At 49.1% G+C, this 19,894-nt stretch overlaps 2 protein-coding genes across 2 annotated transcripts; both read left to right on the top strand.

Moving 5' to 3' along the window:
* The first annotated feature begins 424 nt into the window (after nucleotides 1-424).
* leng1 (leukocyte receptor cluster (LRC) member 1) lies at nucleotides 425-3,486 on the top strand. The gene is made up of 5 exons (XM_052064480.1): nucleotides 425-574; nucleotides 1,167-1,344; nucleotides 1,456-1,635; nucleotides 1,884-2,197; nucleotides 2,873-3,486. The coding sequence occupies exons 2-5, from the start codon at nucleotides 1,213-1,215 to the stop codon at nucleotides 3,090-3,092; spliced, it is 846 nt and encodes a 281-aa protein (XP_051920440.1). The 5' UTR covers nucleotides 425-574; nucleotides 1,167-1,212; the 3' UTR covers nucleotides 3,093-3,486.
* Nucleotides 3,487-4,122: 636 nt separating this feature from the next.
* On the top strand, nucleotides 4,123-19,270 carry lmtk3 (lemur tyrosine kinase 3). The gene is made up of 16 exons (XM_052064479.1): nucleotides 4,123-4,510; nucleotides 7,330-7,463; nucleotides 8,329-8,473; nucleotides 8,782-8,855; nucleotides 8,946-9,064; nucleotides 9,294-9,381; nucleotides 9,476-9,624; nucleotides 9,760-9,844; nucleotides 9,950-10,071; nucleotides 10,285-10,434; nucleotides 10,518-16,248; nucleotides 16,334-16,497; nucleotides 16,632-16,759; nucleotides 16,958-17,280; nucleotides 17,371-17,446; nucleotides 18,017-19,270. Exons 1-16 carry the CDS (start codon nucleotides 4,420-4,422, stop codon nucleotides 18,136-18,138), a joined length of 7,701 nt encoding a protein of 2,566 aa, XP_051920439.1. The 5' UTR covers nucleotides 4,123-4,419; the 3' UTR covers nucleotides 18,139-19,270.
* The last annotated feature ends 624 nt before the right edge of the window (nucleotides 19,271-19,894 follow it).

The raw sequence follows: 19,894 nt of genomic DNA, 5'->3' as shown, positions 1-19,894 counted from the left end.
CTCCAGCCGAGGTTTGAATCCCAAACCCGCAGAACTGATGGGCAGATACCCCAACCAAAAATTTAGCGGGCTCCACTTGAAAACAAATGCAGCCATTTCACTTTGCAATGCGCGATGGCAAGAAACCACATCAAAATGTCTAAATAAGATAAGATAAGATAAGATATCCTTATTCGTCCCACACTGGGGAAATTTACAGCCTCCAGCAGCAAGAATGTATGTAGAAAGAAGAAAGGAGACAGAGAAAAAAAAAACAACAAACATCTTTTAATTAAATACAATATGAACACAAATGGATAAATCGCAGTACTATTTACAGTTTTCCTTCACATCATTTAATTATTATTATGATTGTTATTTTTTATTCATCAGCCATGTCATACATGTCGTGAATGTATTCGATTTTGCATAACTTTGCATCATTCGTCTACGTCTACGACGTCTTAGTTCATATTAATAAATTAAACGGCATGTGGCGACATCCAGCGTTTAAAAGGTGTCATTGCAAGACGTTTCGTGTTTACTTCCGGTGAGGTCTTCCGGTGGCTGCCTAGCAAATGCAACTTTCTGCCAGGTATGTTACTACCATCGATTCGATCTCCTTTTTCATCAGCATCTTATTAAACTTGTACTGTTATGTGTCCGAGAGCCTATCGGCTAAACTTAAAAATGAGCTCATGTCCACTAGCGAATGCTTACAGAAGAGAGCGCTAATGCTAGCTTTGATATGCTTGTTGTAGCCTATGCAAAGTCGCTTGAGCATTTTTTTCCCCCAAACCAGGACAAAAGCGCCAACTAGTTCAAGGTACTTGTTTAAAAGTGTACTAGATATCCTTTTATTGCCGGCATAATTGAGGTCCTATCACTATGTCCTACTCGTTTGTCAAAGATCTCCTATGAGTGTGAAGAAAAGTCACACAGTAGTGGGACAAAAAAAAAAAAAACATTCTCACACATTTCCTCGACCAGTGTGCTGAATTGTCTTCCTAGTGAGGACATGGAGCGTACTAGTACACACATCTCACGATTCATTCAGCCTTCCGTCATACTCGACCACGCCTAAGTTTTTAAATTGCAGTTTAGGCGATGTACCGTTATGTGTTCAGTGACACTCTTGTACCAGATGTTTCATTGATTGAAGCCTTCAATATTCTTTTCCGCCACAGTCGATGTTGAGCTTAGCGGGCTAACCAGCGTCCTGCGGACTTCACCATGAACATTCTGCCCAAGAAGAGCTGGCACGTCCGCAACAAGGACAACGTTGCCCGGGTGAGGAGAGATGAAGCTCAGGCAGCCGCCGAGGAGCGAGAGGCCAAGCGGAGAGTGGAACGTGCCGAGCAAGAGGTGACTCGTTGTTCCACACACACCAACAGAAATAGGGGGGGCAGAAGTCTGCGCTAAGTGCTCTCGCCGTTCCCCTGCGATGACACGGCGTCTTCTCTCGCACACCCCCAGGCACGCACCGAGTTTCTGCGAAGGAAAGCCCGAGCGGCTCTACAGTCGGAAGCGGGAGGAAGCCAGGAGGTGAACGATGAGGAACGCGGAGCCTTGGAGCATCTCAACCTCTTCCCCCTTGAGGAGTCTGTGGAGAAAAAGGACAATGAGGAGTATCTCAAAGAAAAGAAAGAGGAGAAGGTAGGTACTATTTCTCAGGGCGGCAACTCACAAATGCGATTTATTTGGTCACTGAATTGGACATTAGTTGCCAATTAATAGATGCACCACCGCCCCATTCTGCTTCTTGTTTTACATTGTCGGTTTAGTTGTTGTGGTTGCCAGATCAGTGGATTAACTCAAATCAGTCAGTCACACAAACCTGAGCAACCCGACATCCTTGAAAACGGTCCCTGTCAATGAAATGCGCGTTTGTGGCCAATTTCCAGGAGAAACAGGAGCGCGCCATCGGCTTACTGGTGTCTCTCGGGCCCCAACCGGGCACCGAGGTCACGCCGTGGTACATGAAAACTGGCCAAGAGGAGGAGAAGGAGGAGGAGAAAAGGAAAGAAAAGGAGAAGCCTGGCGAGAAGAGGAAAGAGTTAAGCGAGGAGGAGCGGGAGAAGAAGGACCGGCGGCTGAAGGACAGTCTGGACCCGTTGAGGGAGATGAAGAAAGCTTTGGGCCAGACGCCCACCAAGACGCACAAGAGCAAGAAGAAAGACAAGCGCGACAGAGGCGGAAAGTGCAGCCGTGGGGAAAGGTAAAAAAAAAAAAAAAAAAAAAGCCCGTCGCTGCATGCCAGTGGGGGAGGAGGAACCGAGGATCTTTTTCAGGTCGCTGCATTCAACGTGAGCGCCGCCATTTATTTTTCGGATGATATTGATATTGTGTCGTGCCATACAAAATAATGGCGGAAAAAAAATTGCAAACGCAATATTTGGTGGGTGGGTCGGAAGTTTGCAATGAGATGATTGATTTTTTTTTTTTTTCAAAATTGTTCCAAGTGAGGGCGGCCCGGTAGTCCAGTGGTTAGCATGTGGGCTTCACAGTGCAGAGGTACCGGGTTCGATTCCAGCTCCGGCCTCCCTGTGTGGAGTTTGCATGTTCTCCCCGGGCCTGCGTGGGTTTTCTCCGGGTGCTCCGGTTTCCTCCCACATTCCAAAAACATGCCTGGCAGGCTGATTGAACACTCTAAATTGTCCCTAGGTGTGAGTGTGAGTGCGAATGGTTGTTCGTCTCTGTGTGCCCTGCGATTGGCTGGCAACCGATTCAGGGTGTCCCCCGCCTACTGCCCGGAGACGGCTGGGATGGGCTCCAGCACCCCCCGCGACCCTAGTGAGGATCAAGCGGTACGGAAGATGAATGAATGAATGTTCCAAGTGAACTGACTCCAGCCTAATTATCCTTCACTGGTCTGCTCGCCTTGTCTCGCTAGCTCAATCGAGAGACTCCGCGCAGAGCGTTTGCAGCGCGAGGCGGAGGAACGGCGGCGGGCCCGGGAGCTGCTGGCTCAACGGAATGGCAAGGACAAGGAGGCCGGCAGGGAAGTGAATGAGCGAGAGCGGCCCTACAACAGCGCCTACTTCCCAGAGCTGGCCCGCAAGCGGCAACGGCGCGACAGAGACAGCTGGAGGGATGAGATCCTAAAATTGTGAACTTTGGGGATGTTGCCAGAAAAATGGCGGGAAACAAGCGATGGAAATATTTTGCTCATTCGAAGGAAAAGTGTCAGAATCTGTGAAACAAATGATTTTCATGTCGTATGCGAGAAACCAGTGACTTGTGAGTTTCCTCATTTGTTATTGTGTGAACTTCATTTCTCGGATCGGTAGTAAATATTGAAATAAGGACATTTGAAGAAGCTGCTGTAGGCCACGACTCGCACCCCAGGCGCTCACACGGAACGAGCTGGACAAACCGACTCCAGCACGTGTCGCTCATTAGGCCACACCCCTTTCAAAGTACAGACGGGATTCGTGACTTTGCCATTCACTTCAGAGGGAGAACGTGGAGATGTGATGGATTGAATTAAATTCGCAAGTCAAGCTACCACAGTGTTGGACTATCGCAGTGCTTTTGTACATACGGACAGAAGACAACCCGCAAAAACTGTGCAAATTGAGCTCGGTCGCATCCTGTTTCCACTTGGAGTCCACTCGTGTTAAGTTCATTTGATCTCGCTTTAATCGGATTCACCAGTTGACATGTGGGCGCAAACCCAGCTTCAAGACAAACATGGATACATATTTTTTGTTTTGGGCCACCAAATATGTTTTCAAAGTAAGCCTTAACTGCACATCGATTTTTTTTCCCTTAATCGGCAACTTTATATATGTATTTTATTTTCATTTTTCAATTCATTATTCCTCTGGATATAATTTTACAATTCAACTCATGTTTCCATATTGGCTCTTTCAACATGATTTTATCTTTTTGACGCCTCTAGTGGGCGTGTCCGAATGACAGCTAATTGTCGCTACCCTCCGATAATTCATCAATTAATCACGCCTGTATTGGATTAATAACGCGCGACGCGCTATTAATGTATGTTATGAGCTCAAATCTAAAGACTGGTCCACTTATTTACTCTCGCACGGCGGGAGCCATGACAATGTGTTCTCGTGACGTCATCCGGCTGTGGATGTGGATATATTTTGGGGAGCTGTGTGGCGGGGGGCGGGTGGGGGGTGCATATTCGTAGAAGGGAGAAGGAGGAGGTGGGGTGACCGTGCTTGGTTGGATGTTGTCATGTATGAGCAGCCTTAGGATGCACAATAGCGGGTCGAGATCACTAAACGGAATTGCGGATTAGAAGAAGAGGAGGACGGGAGTTGGGGGGTGGGGGGGCCAAGAAAGCTCTTTCATACCACCATAAAAACGCACACACACACACAAGAGGCAGGCAGGAAGGAAGGAAGGACGGAGACGGAGCGCTCGGGACCGGAGGACTCCGATGCTGTTGTTGTTGTTGTGGCGGCGACGATGCGGCCCCACTGCTGGGTGATGGTGGCTCTGGCGGGGGTCATGTCGTACATGAGCCCGGAGAGAGCGCTCGGAGCCCCGCAGAGGGAAGGTGAGTCGAATCGGTGGAGGGGGATGGAGGATGGAGGCGCTTGAATTGTAGAGCTGTCAGGGAGGCTGGGGAGAGGACGACGATGGGGGGAGGGGGCGGTGGTGTCTTTATTATGCTTTATTAGCAACGTGGCCGTGAGATAATGCCGATGATGATCGCAGCGGGGAGAATGGTGCATGCATGCGGTCATGCAAAATAAAACGGATTCGAGGAGGGGGCGCTTGCAATGTTCGGGCCCCCACGTCGATGACGGGCAACCTTCGCATTCTTCAGGCTTTGAAGCAATGCAGACTAGCTTCTATTTTTATGAATTTCTACATCACCACCACCCACACGCCCCTTCCAAGATTTTGGCCGAGTTGTGCAGTATGTGCATGTCTTTGTGTTGTTGTGAGAAGACGTTGCTGGAGCATGATGCACAAGGCCCGTTGAGCTGAGGTTGGGTTCCTTTTTAGGTCCACTATGTGCCTGTGTAACCCTAAAAAAATACAAAATACGTATTCAGAGCTATTGTTTATGATGCTTGTGTGCATCATGTGCTCGGATTGGGGGGGGGGGGGTGCATTGACCATCATGCTCGTATTGAGGCAAGAGGCTTTCGTTTGGTGAAATTCTGACTGATTTATTTCCAATGCGACTTCTTTCCAACTCAGCAGGTTGTCGTCATCCACTTCCGTTGAAAAGTGCACGGAAAGCACACGCAACAAGCGTCACTCGCCCTGTCACACAATTTATCTCAGCAGCCGTACTCCGACACTATTTTGGGCTGGGTCATGCATTTTTAAATGTGCTCTGAAATGTATGCATGCACTGTTGACAGTGAGACGACCTTGCCAGGGACTGTCCTCATAAAAAAAATGTCGTCCGGTGACGTCCTTAAGAAACGCACAGTAACAACCGAATTGAACCGATCGGCAAGAATTAAACAATTTGCACATCATCATTTCATGCTTTATTTTTCATGGCCGCTGTGCTGCTCCCTCTGGTGTGCGCGCTTCTGCCACCAGGGGTCAGTATAACATCCCGCATGTATGCATGGATGCATCTCCACGCAACTGCTCAGTCAGCTGCAGTAATATTAGTGCCTGCTAATTGACAACCGCGTCCTATTAGTGACATCATAAAATTGTCCCCAAGCGCTTGGCCTCTCGAGTGACGTGGAAGTCATCCCAGCAAGAATGTTGAGTTTGGCTGGCTGCTAACTGGCTTATGTATTGAGTGACGGTGTCAGTCGAGGCGTTTGGCGGCTCATCGAAGAATGCGCTCGTGTACTTTATTACCGTGTGTCGAATAAAGTGTTGAACAGTGGGCCAGAGGCTGTGTCCACCTGTGGAGGGATTCCAATTCCTTCCAACTAGCGGTAGCGCTGTTTTTCAATGATGTTTTTTCCCTTTAAATGGCCTCGCCTAGAAAAAAACCATTAATCGCATACAAAACAAATTATTTCAAGTTCACGGTGAATAGTTGCCTTTCCAAAAAAAAAAAAATCTCAAACACTGAAACAAAATACAGTACATCAAACACACCACTGATACTTTTGCAGCGCTCTGGCCGTGTAAGGATGAATTTGAAAAGTGCTTGGTGACAAAAACGGTCCCAGTTGCCAATATACTGTAAGTGATAATTATGTAAGCTTAGGTTATATCATTAATTATTATCATTTTATGTTTAAGCATCATATTATTTCATGTTAAGAATACCCAACTCACATTTTGTTGTTTAATAATTGCTTAGAGACGTTTTTATGTTGATAGCTTCTGATTGGCTGGAGAAAAGGGAAGCCGGAAGTGATTTCTTTGACGAGAAGTGTGTGTTTTTTTTCGTTCGTCCTTTCAATAAAGCTTCGTTGAAGCGGGAATGCGTCGCTCCTTTTTGCCATTTCGTAAAGTCGAGGCACCCATTGCAAAACAACGAAGCCCTCCATTTACAATTACACGAGCGAGCACTGGGCAGATTAGATTGACATGGCAACACAAGCAAGCTGAAAAAAAAAATACCTCGACAGAAACTGTATCGTATTGTGTTCAAGACCTTAACGCTTCCTTAGATTGACCGGCGGGTTGTGATTTATGTGGAAATCCGAGTGATGGAATTGGGTGCTAAAGTGACGAGCCCCCTGTGCCTTTACGATCGCGACGTCTGCACATGTCACCGATGAGGGTGTTTAACCAGCCTGCCCTCCCTGCCCCTTTTCTTTTCTACAGATGGGTCACCCCCCACAAACGGCCACTTTGAGGTACAAATGTCCACATGTCCCGCCCCCTCCCTATTTTTCTCTCTCTTTCTCACCTCACTCGTAAACCTTTCTTTCGTCATTTCTTTTATTCCGTTTTCCAACCCCTTTTCTTCCCACCCGATTAGCAGCACCAGCCCCCCCCCCTCCCCCCAAGCCCCCCCCCCTCCTTCCTTGGCTTCTTAACTGTGAGTGGAATGCTGACACTTCCCTCTCCTCGTGCTTCCTGTCCTTATACCGGAATTAGCAGCTGCTAGTTTCAAACGTCAATTCTTGATTCCACTTTTTTTTTTAATTGCCTTTCTTCCAACCTTGGACTTTCCTGCTTCCCACCTAAGTAAAAAAAAAAAAAACAATTCCCTTGATGCAAGCCGTCCATTGGGGTTGACCTCAACCCGTCGCTGTAGGACAACGCTCCAATGGCTAATTTCTCCCTCCAAAACAAAAGAGCCGTGTAACACGATTTCACACTTTTCTGATTCTGCCTTGGTTCTTCAAGGCTCCTATTTTTAAAAAAAAAATCAGAAATGAAGACGTACCTGAACTAACCCCCCCCCCCCCTTTTCTTGGTGTGTGCTCCTTTCAGTTTCTCAGAGCAGGACGGCGTCGCTGTCTCCTCCGCCTTACGTGGTCATCCTCATCTCGTGCTCGGGGCTGGTCTCCTTTGTTCTGCTGCTCCTCACCTGTCTGTGCTGCAAGAGAGGCGGCGTGGGATTCAATGTAAGGCCGCCTCAGAGTTGGACGACGCGAGCACCTTCTAAATGGGCCTCGCGGGTTTCGAGGACAGGATGGAATCAAAAATCATCATTTACGAGATCGAGATGACGAAACTGATTGACTTGTCATCCTAATCGAAATACTATGAATAATAATAATTGCTTGTTATTTTTTCCCCACACATTTATCAATGAAATCAAGTTATGACTCTTATTAATGATCATAAAAGTTATTATATAATAAAAAAAATATTGTTAAAAAGACTCCAGTTTCTTTCAGAATGATAAAAATGACAAGAACAATTATTATACGTGACATTTTAATTAATTTATTCATCAGCAGTATTGCTACTACGGCTATTAGTAATAAGAATAATAATGACATACATGTAATACATACAAGAATATATAACAATAATGTATAGTCAAATATACATAATATTTTAAAGTGATACTAATAAAAATGTTGCAGATAATCCTCATTAAAAAAAATGCCAAAAATGTTCATGGATGCTAAGTAATGACACTTTGATATTTAACATCAAATTGGCCCCCCAAAAAAGTACTTTTGGTCATGAATGAAAACAAAAATATGAATAAATGTAACGTAATAAATATAGTAAACACATGAGGATTCTTTTGAACGAAATAGGAAGGATTATTTTCGTCATTTATAATGCATATATATAGTACATCAAACCAATTTCGGAGAGACCTGCGATGGGTGCGGGTGGGTTGGGGGCTGGGGGTGTACCGCGCCTCGTGCCCAAAATTGTCTGGAAGAATCGGTGAATATGCGGGTATGTCTGCGTATTAATGATGAAAAATAGTTCTTTTTCTCAGTGCGCAATTCTTTTCCTTCCTCGTAGGAGTTTGACAATGCGGACGGGGAGGAGTGCTCGGGAGGGTCCAGTCCCATCCAGGAGGACAGCCTGTCGTCATGCCCCTCGCTCCCGGAGGTCTACACTTTGCCCATCAGGGAGAGGCCCAACTGCGCCGCCCTGCACCATGGAGGTAACGTTCGGCTTCTTTCCTCTCAGTAAAGGGTTTTTTTGGGAGGCAAGGGGGGGGGGCGGTCTTTTTGGTGTGAGTTTTGGGTTGAGTGATGGGTATTTAGGTCCATGTGAGACAGTGGTGTGTTAAATCCACATTGGATAAATGTTTTCTCTGCAAAACGGGAATTGGCTCGTCCTCACCCCACAAAAGATATTTGGTATTTTTTGGAGGATGTTGAAAAATAAATCAACACATCTGCGAATAGGTGAGTTTTTGTTGGGAGTTCTCGCGTCATCATGGTGGTTTCTGTCTCGTTCCTTGGGCAGACTCCAAGACCCAGTACTTCAAAAGGCACACTTTGAACTACCTGCAGGAGATTGGAAATGGCTGGTTTGGAAAAGTAAGACGTCGGCCTTTTCCGGTATCTTCCGCTCGGTCGAATGTCGATCAAATGAAACGCTAACCTCGCCGTCGGCCGCTCGTCCGGCAGGTGATCCTGGCCGAGGTGCTGTGCGACTGCAGCTCCTCGCAGGTGGTGGTGAAGGAGTTACGGGTCGGCGCCAGTCCGCTGGAGCAGAGGAAATTCTTGGCCGAGTCGGAGCCGTACAGGTGAGCGAGTCGTCGTTCATTATTATTATTACTATTAGGATTATAATTATTATGACCTTCATGTGTCCTTGATCTCACTCATTCCATTTTTTTTTTCACTGCCGCCAGCTTGCCTTTGATACTCTATTTTTTTGGACATTGATCCGACCTTTCATGGCCGCCAAAGTTGTTTGATTTGATTTGATGTTGCTGTTTTTTGACAAACGTCGGATTTGTGTTCCCCGTGCAGGAGTCTGAAACATCCCAACATCCTTCAGTGTTTGGGCCGGTGCAGCGAAAGCATCCCTTTCCTCCTGGTCATGGAATTCTGTCAGCTGGTCAGTGGGGAAGCAAAGCCGATTGATTGGGGGGGTGGGGGGGGGGGTGCGCTTGCTAGGTTGAGTCATCCCCCGTCACTTTGTGTCCTCGCAGGGTGACCTGAAGCATTACCTGCGAGCCCAGCGGAAGGCTGACGGGATGACGCCGGAGCTTCCCACGCGGGACCTGTTGACTCTTCAGCGGATGGCCTTCGAAATCGCATCGGGCCTGCTGCACCTTCACGAGAACAGCTACATCCACAGGTAGGGATTACCTTCCGGCGCCGCCTGCAGCGAAAGGCTGTACATAAAAAATAAGAAAAGTAGGCGTTCACCGTTTGGACCAAATCCACAAAGGTTATTCCATATGAGGAATGAGGATTGTGTTGTCGTCTGTAGTGATCTGGCTTTAAGAAACTGCCTGCTGACCTCCGACCTCACCGTGAGGATCGGCGACTACGGCCTGTCGCACAATCAATACAAGGTAAGCCCCACTCAGTTTGTCTTTAAAGTTATCGGATAAAGGCTGACAACAGCATTCGGTGCCGAAGACTCCTTACTGTCGATGTACCTTCACGTACGCGCGCAGGAGGACTATTACCTCACTCCTGACAAGCTTTGGATTCCTCTACGATGGATCGCTCCGGAACTCCTGGAAGAGTACCGGGGCTCCCTGATCGTCACTGACCAAACCAAGACCAGCAATGTGTGGTAAGTTCTGTTGGGGAAAAAAAACCAAAACAAAAAACATGTTTGGGGGTTTTTCCAATTTATTGTCTTGCTTTCATTGGAGCATCCAGGTCAACGTCTCTTCTAACGTCAGATACGACTGGATTTTGCGTTCCTCGGCTTTCTCAGTTTCGTCTTTGGGGAAGTGCAAGTTTTGCCATGACTAATCTCCTCTCCTGGACGTCCTACTTGCAGGTCCCTGGGGGTGGTCATATGGGAGCTATTTGAGTTTGGCTCTCAGCCTCACAGGCACTTGAGTGACGAGGAGGTTCTGACGTTTGTCGTCAGGGAGCGACAGATCACGCTTGCCCAGCCAAGACTGAAACTCTCGCATGCAGATTACTGGTCAGTGGAACTCTTCTCACAACAACTCTTTTTGACAAAAATGATGACATTGGACTTGAGCCCTTTCCCCCTCATCTCCGAAGGTACGAGATCATGCAGTCCTGCTGGCTACCTCCGTCCCAGCGGCCGTCGGTGGCCGAGGTATTCCTTCTCCTCTCCTCCCTTCTGGCGGCCGAGCGAGGAACGGCGAGGGGGAACGTCGGCGACGAGGATGAGGAGGAAGATCGGTACGACGGCGGGAGAAGGAGAGGCGAGAGCGAGGAGTCCTTTGAAAGACGCTGGGACTTGCTCCGCCCACCGGCCTTCCAGGCGGCGGCGGCGGCGGCGCACGAGCGACGGCGAGACCGCCACGGCTCCTACCCTCTGCTGGACCCGGTGGGAATCCGCGGCACGCATTCCTCATCCGAGTTGGACGACATTCTGACTGTGACCGAAACCAGCAAAGGGTTGAACTTTGAGTATTTTTGGGAGAAAGCTCACGCCAGGCGGGGCTACAAACCTCTCGCCCCCGCTCAACCCATTCCGGCCGTGACCAACAACAACCACAGGCAGTCCCTGGACACCCCAACCGTGGTGCCGGTGATCAGCGCACGCAGCCCTTCCCTCACCAGCGAGTACTACATCCGACTGGAGGAGCACACTCCCCAGGAGAAGTCGCCGACCCTCAAAGGGAAGAGCCAGCCGTCTTGTCAGCCGGACTCGATTTGTCCTGGAGACATGGAGCTCGTGGAACTCCGCAGCGGCATGCTGGGAAAAGAGCGAGTGCCCTATTGTTCCTCTGACAAGTGTGCCGGTGCAAAAGGTACGCAGACCGTGCGATCGAGTGAGGTGAAACTCCAGGTCCCCAACACGGGCGTGGCCGAGTTCCGAGACACTTTGAGCAGAGTGACCGACTTCTCGGTGATCGATTTAGGAGAAGATGAAGAAGAAGATAAGACTCCTGACAAAAAACCTTCCTCGAGTTCTCAAGCTCCAATCCTTCCTCCGAAACCTCGCTCGCTGTCTTTGTCATCAGCCAACCACCTTCACTGGCGGCCGCTTCCCGCACCCCCGCTTGGGTACAGAGGACTTCCTCATTACAACCCGAGTGGCAAAATTGAGACCGACCCCCATCAGATGAACAGCTGCCCGCCTTCTAGCTTTGGTCACCTGGGACTCCATCGAGCTCGACAGACTTTGCCGCCATCTCCGTCCCTCTCTCCCTCCCTTCCGCCATCCAGTCATCCCATTTACCCCCCAACTCAAACGTGTCCGCCGCCTCTCCCTCCTCACGCCAAACAAAGAACTTGCCCGAGCAACAACACAAACTCTTATTCGAGGTACCGATCAATGAGAGACCCGCTAAGCCGTGACCCTGCCAAGAGAGAGACCGGACACACAACGTCAACGCACGACTCAAAGGAGGGCGCTCACTCTTGTGCCAAAGACTTTGAGTCGCCCATTCGGAGAGAAAACCCCCTGCGCCCGATTTATCGCAATATACCTCGCCCTCAGCCCAGGACCGATGGGCAGTCCTCATCCAGTCCCACCTACTCCGATGAGGACGATTCGTCATTCTATTCTCCTGAGAAACCGAGCGGCGGCGCCTCGGTCACTCGTTCGAGCCCGTCCGAGGATGGAGCCCCGGGCTCCGGAGGGATCCTTTCCCGGGGAATGAAGAGGACCCAGTCCCGTCTCGACACCATCTTGCCGGCAATTTGGAAGGAAGATGCGGAACTTCAGGCGGAACGCGTAGCCGCCGCCAAGAAATCCCCCATGCATCTGTTTCTGACAGAGCTAGCTACTGCGGCAGAGCCGAGTGAGTGCAAGTCCGACAGTTCGTGGGAAGTTGGGCAGAAGGAGACGAGAGATGCGGAGCGATCGAAAAATCTCGCGTTGCCCATCAAGGGGATGCAACGTTCCCAGTCTCTGGTTACAGAGCTGGGCTCAGCCGGACAGTCGTGGGTGTCGGAGAAACACCGGAGCAGCACGGCAGCGACGGAGAAGAACTTGACGGCGTCTCATGAATCGTTCCAGCGAGATCTTTTTCTGACGGAGGTCGACACGGACGCAGATCTAAATGGAGGGTCGGGAAATGATCCGGTGAAGTACCTCTACCCATCCGGATCTAGGTTGCGCCCATTTGTTTGTGCCCCGGGCCTTCCCTCGTCCACTGAAGCTGAAGACTTTGATTCAAAAGGCGTAAGAGGGTCACACGCCGAGATCATCACTGAGGAAGGAGAGTGTCAACCGCAGCAGACGGAGAAGGAGTCACAGAGAACGGAAATGACGAGGGAGGAATTCCTTCAGGAGATCCAGTCGGCGGAGACGTTTCTAACTGAAATCATATCCAGGCAAAACACGGCGACAAACAGAAAAGAAGCGGATTCCTCTCCGACGCCTCTCTCGCCGGAGTACGAGTCCATATGCATCGATCCAAACTCAGCCCAGACCATCCGCTTTCAATCGCAGAGCTCCATATGCTCATCTAGCCGAGGAAAAGATGAAACGCAAACCGAGGCCATCTACGCCCAAGTCACAAAGCGTGCTAAAAAGACCGAGATCAAAGTTTCCACCAGACCCGAGATCCCCGTCCTTCACATAGGCGCAACCGTGAAATCGGGCAACCAAGGAAGTGACGCAGATCCCTGCCGGTCTGGGGACTACGTCTTTTCAGAAATCATGCCCAAAAATGGCCTCCTGCACAACCAAGCGCTTGCTCGTCAGAAAGCAGAAGAAGAGAGTTCGGATGGACCCGCCTTACCTGCAAGAGGAGAGGGACAAGCCGCAGATCTTTCACAGCTTTCGGCTCAAGTTTGCAACGAGGACGTCGAAGCCTCCATCCCTGTGAGATCGCTCCTTGGAGATCGTAGTCGCAAAGCTTCTGTCTCTGACAACAGCAAGTTATCCGGGGATGACCCGCGGGTCAGCGGTCCAAAGCGAAGAGACGGAATCGCAGTTGACACCGAAAAGCGCGACACCGATAAGGTGTCTGGAGCAGCTGATATGGATCGCTTAAAAGATGACCTGATCGTCCAGACCACAGATCTGGACGATAAGCGTTCACGACAGCACAATGAGAGTGTCCAAGAAAAACACGTCGCTGACAAAGCCGCCACTGCAACCAGTCCAGATGGGGAGGCGTCGGGCGACACCTCGCTGAGCACCCCCACGGACTCCGTCCTGTCACTTGCGACATCCAGTTCTGCCGACTGCCTCACTCCCAGCGAGTCCTGGATGGGAGTGGGAGGCGGCGGCGGGTGGCGGGCTCTGGGCAATGAAACGCCGCATCGGGACTCGGCTTATTTCTCAGACAGTGATTGGGAAGGGGACGGGATGAGCAGGAGGAGCAGCGACGGACTTGCCGGCTCCAGGCAAAGCTGTGCCAGAGGAGGTGAGAGAGGAACCCTCGTGGGGATCGAGGAAAAAACCGAAACTGAAGAAGAGGGCGAGGCCGAACACAAGTACCCTTCGAGAAACAACCTCCGGATATCCGAGAAGATCAATACGTCTTGTCAGAATACGCCCGGAAATGACTTTGGCACTGCCGCGGATATTCCAATCAAGGGGTTCGAGCCGGGGCAGCGAGAGAATTCTGGCATTTTCTTGAACGGTCAGAAATCCTCCCGACTGCTTGATGATCCCCCAATCCAAGACTGCGTTGACTTTATTGATAAGTTGTTCTCCAAATTAGAAGACGTGCCACTTCAGAGCTTTACGCGCAGCAATGGTACAAAACACCAACCGTGCGCCGATGAAGTCATCGCTCAAGTGGCGGACTGCCAATATCTGGACGGTGAAGACAAATATTTGACTCCGCGTGCCAACAGAGCCGTGGATTATACAATAATAAAAAACAACGTCACTTCTTTCGGTGTCCGTCGCTGTGGAAATGCCGCGATCGATTCTCTCATCGACAGCACAGAGTCCAAACTGTCTGACCTGTGCGACGGTTCTAAAAACCGCCCTTGGCTTCATGAAGAAACCCCTCCGGGTGAGGGTAAAGCGAGGGATCTCCCGGTTCCCTCATGCAGAGAGGACGGCATTGAAAGACCCAAGATTAGGAATAAGACGGCTGAGCTGGAGCTGCACCACGCCGACCAGGACCAGCTGGGCTTGCGAGACCTGCACTGCTCAGATGACTGTGAGAACCAAACGACAGAGGTCTGGATGGAGACGGAGGAAGCGCTGGTAGCTGCAGAGTTGAGTCACGTCGTGAAGGAGGAGAGGTCACCCCTGACAGAAGAAGCAAAGCGTCTGACCAACAGCCTGGCCGAGGACGGCGAGGGGGTGGGAGTAAACCGTGACAATAAGAGCAATCGGCAGGAGTGCCAGCGTTATTCGCAGTCGGGTGAATTGCTTGTTTGGCCCGAGGAAAACGACCAGTGGGCCGCTCCCGAAAAGAGGTGTTCGGATCATGAGCTGAGGTCTGAACTGTTCCCGGGCTTGCGGAGCGAAGCGTGGGAGGTGGCCGAGCGTCTCGTCGTGGGTCGGGAGTTTTGGGAGGCGGAAGAAAATGATGAGCTGGCAGGAAGTGAGCCTCACCCCGGTGTGCTGGTCACCTGTGAGGAGTCCTGGAATGATGAAAGGCAGGGCTTAACCGAAAAACCATCCGGGAAGGAAAACGTACACCGGGAGGTTCAGCAGGAGGGGGCGGATGTTCAACAGGTTGAAAATTGGGAAAACCTCGTGGCAGCAGACAGATTGAATGCATTGGGGAAAACGTCGGATGAAGTGGAGAATCAAGAAATCCCCGATCAAGAGAACTCCGAGGAAGGTGAGAACAAGCATGAGTCTCTCGGTATGTGTACGATAGCGGATGGGCGACTCGCGGGACCGGAGGAAAATCACAACTTTAACATTTGGCCTCAGCTTCAGCTCTGTGAGCTCCAGGAGAAGGAGCCGCCGCCGTCGTCGCCGGCCGCGGCGCAAAAAGTTGACAACAATGCCGTTTCGGCGAACTGCTTCTCTCGCCCTTTGGAGAGTCAACAGGCCAAAGTTACCTTTTGCGAAACCGAAGGCCCTCAGGAGAACTACTCGGGCCAGCAAAACCTTGACTCTGACTTGTATTGTCAAGTTGAAAGAGGACGTTCACCTGATGCCGAGCACCCAGCAGAAGACGGCGTGACTGATCCGCAGGTGGACAACTTCAGCTCAGTGGACTTCCCCAGTCCTCCTCCGAGCATTGACCTTGACATGCAGGACGATAAGATGCAGAGTTTAGATGACTCTTTTCCGAGTCCGCCGCCATCCTTTTCAGAGACCGAGGAATCGAGCAGTCCCCCGAATTTTGAAGAGGCAGAATTTCCCCAAACCAGTTTCACGAAGCAAGATCTGGCAACTATTCGGAAGAAGGGCACCGTGGCCAATCGGAACCACCCTTCTGAGCATGTGTCACGAGACACCGAAAGGAACTCCTCCGAGACCCAAGGTCAGAATGACGTCCACCCATCACCAGTTCCTGTCAATCACCTGCCTGAATTATTCATTTCCGAATGGAGAGACATGGATGAGGAAGCCTTGGAGGATTTTGAGAAACTGGAACAACTGTGTTGCATATCCGGGGATGAGGAGGAGGGCACCTTGGGGGACATTTTCTTGGAAAACCTGGAGCTTTTAGAGTGCCTGAAGAAAACGCCCGAGGACACAAGCGATTCCGCTGTCAAGGAGGGCAGGGTAGCTTCGGACGGGATTCCCGATGGATCCCATCTGCCGGTCGATTCCTCAGACGTGGAGGATGCGGAGGAGGCGTTGAGGTCACCGGAGCAAACCTCGGCCGCTAAGGATCAGAGTCATCTTTCCAAGATGACCGCCAAGAACGGCCTCAAGATGCAGGTCAGAAAACGGAGCTCGGGTTAATCTTTCTCATCTCGCTTCAAGGCTCTCATTTCTTGTTCCCGGTGGCGCTCTGTCCTCTCAGGTATGTGAAGAACGACTCCAGTTCTCCCTGAGTGAGAATGTGAAAACCAACGTGCTTTGGGGAGCGACGGTTAAGGACGTGGTCACACTTCGGCCCTGGGGGGACAAAACGTCCGAGAGCGAGAGCGAGACGACCGCCGTGCAGGACCAAAACCAGGAAAACAGGTATCGAAGCGAGCCTCCGCACGCTAATCATCCAAGTCCATCCCTCGGCGATATGTTTTTGTTTTTTTATTTGATTTCTAATGCACAAAACTCCAGACCGAGACTGTCCACATGACTCCTTGTTGTTGTTTTAGCCAAACGGAGCAGGAAAGCTGCGCTGAGCCCGATGCGGAGAGCGAGAAAACTGAAAGCGGGCCGCTCACTGTGATTGAACAACCAGAGGTTACAACGCTGCAGTCGTCCGCAAACCAGGCGATCAAAGGTTTGTCTTACAATGTCTCTCTGCGGTATCGCTTTTTTTTTAACGTTTTCTCATCATTTTAAAATAATACCGATGTACGGTATTCTATTCACCTGGTCAATTACCAAGTGCCTACGGTGTGTCAGCCTCCAACAACTGAGGTGTCTATAAAATGAAACTACAACAACAAAATGTGCTTTTTTTCTTTTTCTTTTTTAGCCAAAGTAGCTCGTCTGTCTCTGGCCCTCCCGCCCCTCGCCCTGACTCTGCCCGGCAAAGGAGGATTCGGAGACGGGGCGATCGGCAGTCGGATCGGCAGACGGAGGGGCTTGCTTCCGGGAAGTGATCTCGAAGAGGAGGAGGAAGACGAGGCGGAGGACGAAAGCTCCCGCCGGGTCATCGTCGTCACCGAGACGGACGTGGACAAACGCGTCGGCCTGAGAAGCCTGCTCAAGTCGCCCAAGGAGCCGTTGGACAGAGAGAGAGACAGAGGGAGAAATGTGTCCTTTTTTGATGATGTCACCATTTATCTTTTTGATCAGGTACGCCATGTCGCGTGTCTCTCTTAAGTCGCACAGAGTTAGTTGTTAATCGTTCACTCAGACGGGCTTCTCTCTTGTCTCCCGCCACAGGAAACGCCAACTAATGCGTTGAGCACTTCAGCGCACACGAGTCCAGCCGCCGCGTCCGTCAAAAACGCATTACACGGTGAGAATATCAAGACTGCTTTTCGCTGCTGACGACGGGCATCGATTTCATTGATCTAAAAAAAAAACAAGCGGGAAAGTTGATTGAATCTCACCGCGGTTTGGCTCTACTTTTCCAACCATTCCCACCTACCTTCTGAGCTACCTTTAGCCACCTAGCTAGCAACCCCGCGGCGTGCCTGCCTCGCGTATCAAATAATGAGGAGATACCATACGTCTTCCTCAGTTTGTTTAGAAAAGTATAGATATTTTTTTCAGTTCAGTTGCTTTTAATTAGTTTTGATTACTTTTTCCAGTGTTTGCTGATGTTGAAGATCCTGAGATAGCAAAAAGTGATTGGGTTACTCGTTAGCGATCTATTTCGAGCAGATTGAGTTACTTTTACTCGAGATTCCGTTGAAGATTGGATTTGAGCGAGCTGAGGTTTTCATTTTCATGTTCGACCTGCACATTTTTGAACTCTTTTTGCGGGCGGGAAAAATGACAGACTCCCCCTGGATGCACCCAGTATCGTTTTCATTGAAGCCTTTAGCATAAGCGGTGTGCTGGTGTCTCTCTCACTCTCGACCAGGTTCCAGCAGCAAAAACAAAGATTTCAAGCGCAAAGAGGCCAGAGCCCCGGCAGGTGGGGCCAATGCGGTGACATCGTCACGGTTCACCGTCAGCCCGGCCAAGGACCCCCACTTGGCGTGATGTCGCTTGAACCACGGGAAAGACTTTGGCGGTGAACCCTCGGAAACTGAGCCCTGAATCGGACCCCAGCAAGCAACCATTCACACAGAGGCTATTTTTCTACTGGACAGGTGAATGGAAGTGGACGAGTTTTGACCAGCCACCCTGTTTACAGAGTTTATTCAAGCATCTTTGGAAGGAGGAACCAGCGAGGCGTTTTGACACAGATGCAGCGGGAGTCTCACTGTGTACCAGCTTCTCTTTTCCGCATCATTATTCCCCAAATGGGAGGGGAAGGGTCTTTGTTTGTCCTCTTCTTTTCGTTTTTTTGTTGTTTTTTTTGTTTTTTTTGTTTTTGATCAGGCCTCTTCTTCATTGAGGCTTTTTTACCGCAGTCGCTTCGAAACGCAATTTGCTCAGCTCCTCCTAGAATACGTTCACATTTGTACAAAACGTCGCAAAGTGAATAGGAGATCATTTTTGAAATGTTTACTTTTTCAATGTCTTCTTCTCAGCCTGCATGAACAATTCCAAACAATCTTTCTTTGTACTTTGAGTTCCTAAAAAGTAGTCTCTTCTTTTCTTGCCATTTCATTTTTTTTCTGTTTGCAAAGCCAGATGCTAAGCATTTCTTTTGATATGTATTTATTGATGTTATTTATTTTATGCAGTTGTCATACACACATTTATAATTTGGGCCAGAATGCATCTAGATTATCTCTTCTGTAAGATCTTCATAACAAATAAAGCAAAATATTTTCCCACACGTCTTAATTGCACCAAAAAAAGGTATTTTGTATAATTTTACCTGTCAATATGTACCAATATGTAATACTTCATTTCCTCCAATGTCTATGTATGTTTAGCAGTGTTGTCATTCTTTTCAAAAGGCTGAGTGTAGCTTAGCATGACAAACTGACAAAAAAGGCTTTTCATCAGTAAATAGCTTCCGTTTCATTGTGTGCGTGTGTGTGTGTGTGTGTGTGTGTAGATGATGAATTTATTTTGTACGAATAACAATCCATCATGCAGTCATGGATCGAATAGTTTGTTTAGCCTGTTTTAGTGTTTATTTAAAACCTGTCTTGTTTTAAGAAACTTATTTCAAGGGATATTGTAAAAACCATGGGGAAGAATAAAAACTCCAAAAGCATTTCCATTTGGATGCTCGCTTTTTACCTTGTTTCTATTCTAATTATTGTCTCTAATGCAACAGTCTTTTACTTCGACCGAATCTAAAAAAAACTGTAATGACAATATTCAGGATATGTTTTAGTGTTTGGCAGCACAGTAAACAAATGGTTAGCATATTTGTCTGACAATTCTGTTGTTTGGGGTTCAAATCTCTTTTCTGGCTTTCCTGTTGCATCCTCCCACGATTCCAAAAACAAGCATGTTCTCTTCAATGATGACTGAATTGTCTTGAAATGTGCCTGTGTAAAAAGCTTGATTGCCATGGGATTGGCTGGCGACCAGTCCAGGACGCACCCCGCCTCTCGCCAATAGTCAGCTGAGACTTTGAGGGTCCAGCTCACCACAACCCGAATAAGGTCCAGTGCTATAGAAAATGGTTGGACAGATGGATGGGTTGTCTAGTGGTGTTCCACAAGGATCATTACTAGAAACCTTGACATTTGGGCAGCAATTATCAATTTGATGGATCTAATAGTAATTTGTACTTGTGATAATACTAGAACAGAAAAAAAACCCTGTATTGTATTATTGTATGATTCTCATATATTTAATCAAAAAATAAATATTCAATTCATGTACAGTA

This window comes from Hippocampus zosterae, chromosome 5 (assembly GCF_025434085.1).
Source record: "Hippocampus zosterae strain Florida chromosome 5, ASM2543408v3, whole genome shotgun sequence".
NCBI lineage: Eukaryota > Metazoa > Chordata > Actinopteri > Syngnathiformes > Syngnathidae > Hippocampus > Hippocampus zosterae.
This window is presented reverse-complemented; position numbering and strand designations above follow the sequence as displayed.

What these genes read in the sequence shown, in the direction of transcription:
- lmtk3 (XM_052064479.1), top strand. Translation starts at nt 4,420, where the DNA reads ATGCGGCCCCACTGCTGGGTGATGGTGGCTCTGGCGGGGGTCATGTCG. An exon ending in CTCTCGCATGCAGATTACTG is followed by an intron (nt 10,435 to 10,517) that starts GTCAGTGGAACT and finishes TCATCTCCGAAG; the next exon opens with GTACGAGATCATGCAGTCCT. An exon ending in AGAACGGCCTCAAGATGCAG is followed by an intron (nt 16,249 to 16,333) that starts GTCAGAAAACGG and finishes CTGTCCTCTCAG; the next exon opens with GTATGTGAAGAACGACTCCA.
- leng1 (XM_052064480.1), top strand. Translation starts at nt 1,213, where the DNA reads ATGAACATTCTGCCCAAGAAGAGCTGGCACGTCCGCAACAAGGACAAC. An exon ending in AAGAAAAGAAAGAGGAGAAG is followed by an intron (nt 1,636 to 1,883) that starts GTAGGTACTATT and finishes GCCAATTTCCAG; the next exon opens with GAGAAACAGGAGCGCGCCAT. An exon ending in AAGTGCAGCCGTGGGGAAAG is followed by an intron (nt 2,198 to 2,872) that starts GTAAAAAAAAAA and finishes TTGTCTCGCTAG; the next exon opens with CTCAATCGAGAGACTCCGCG.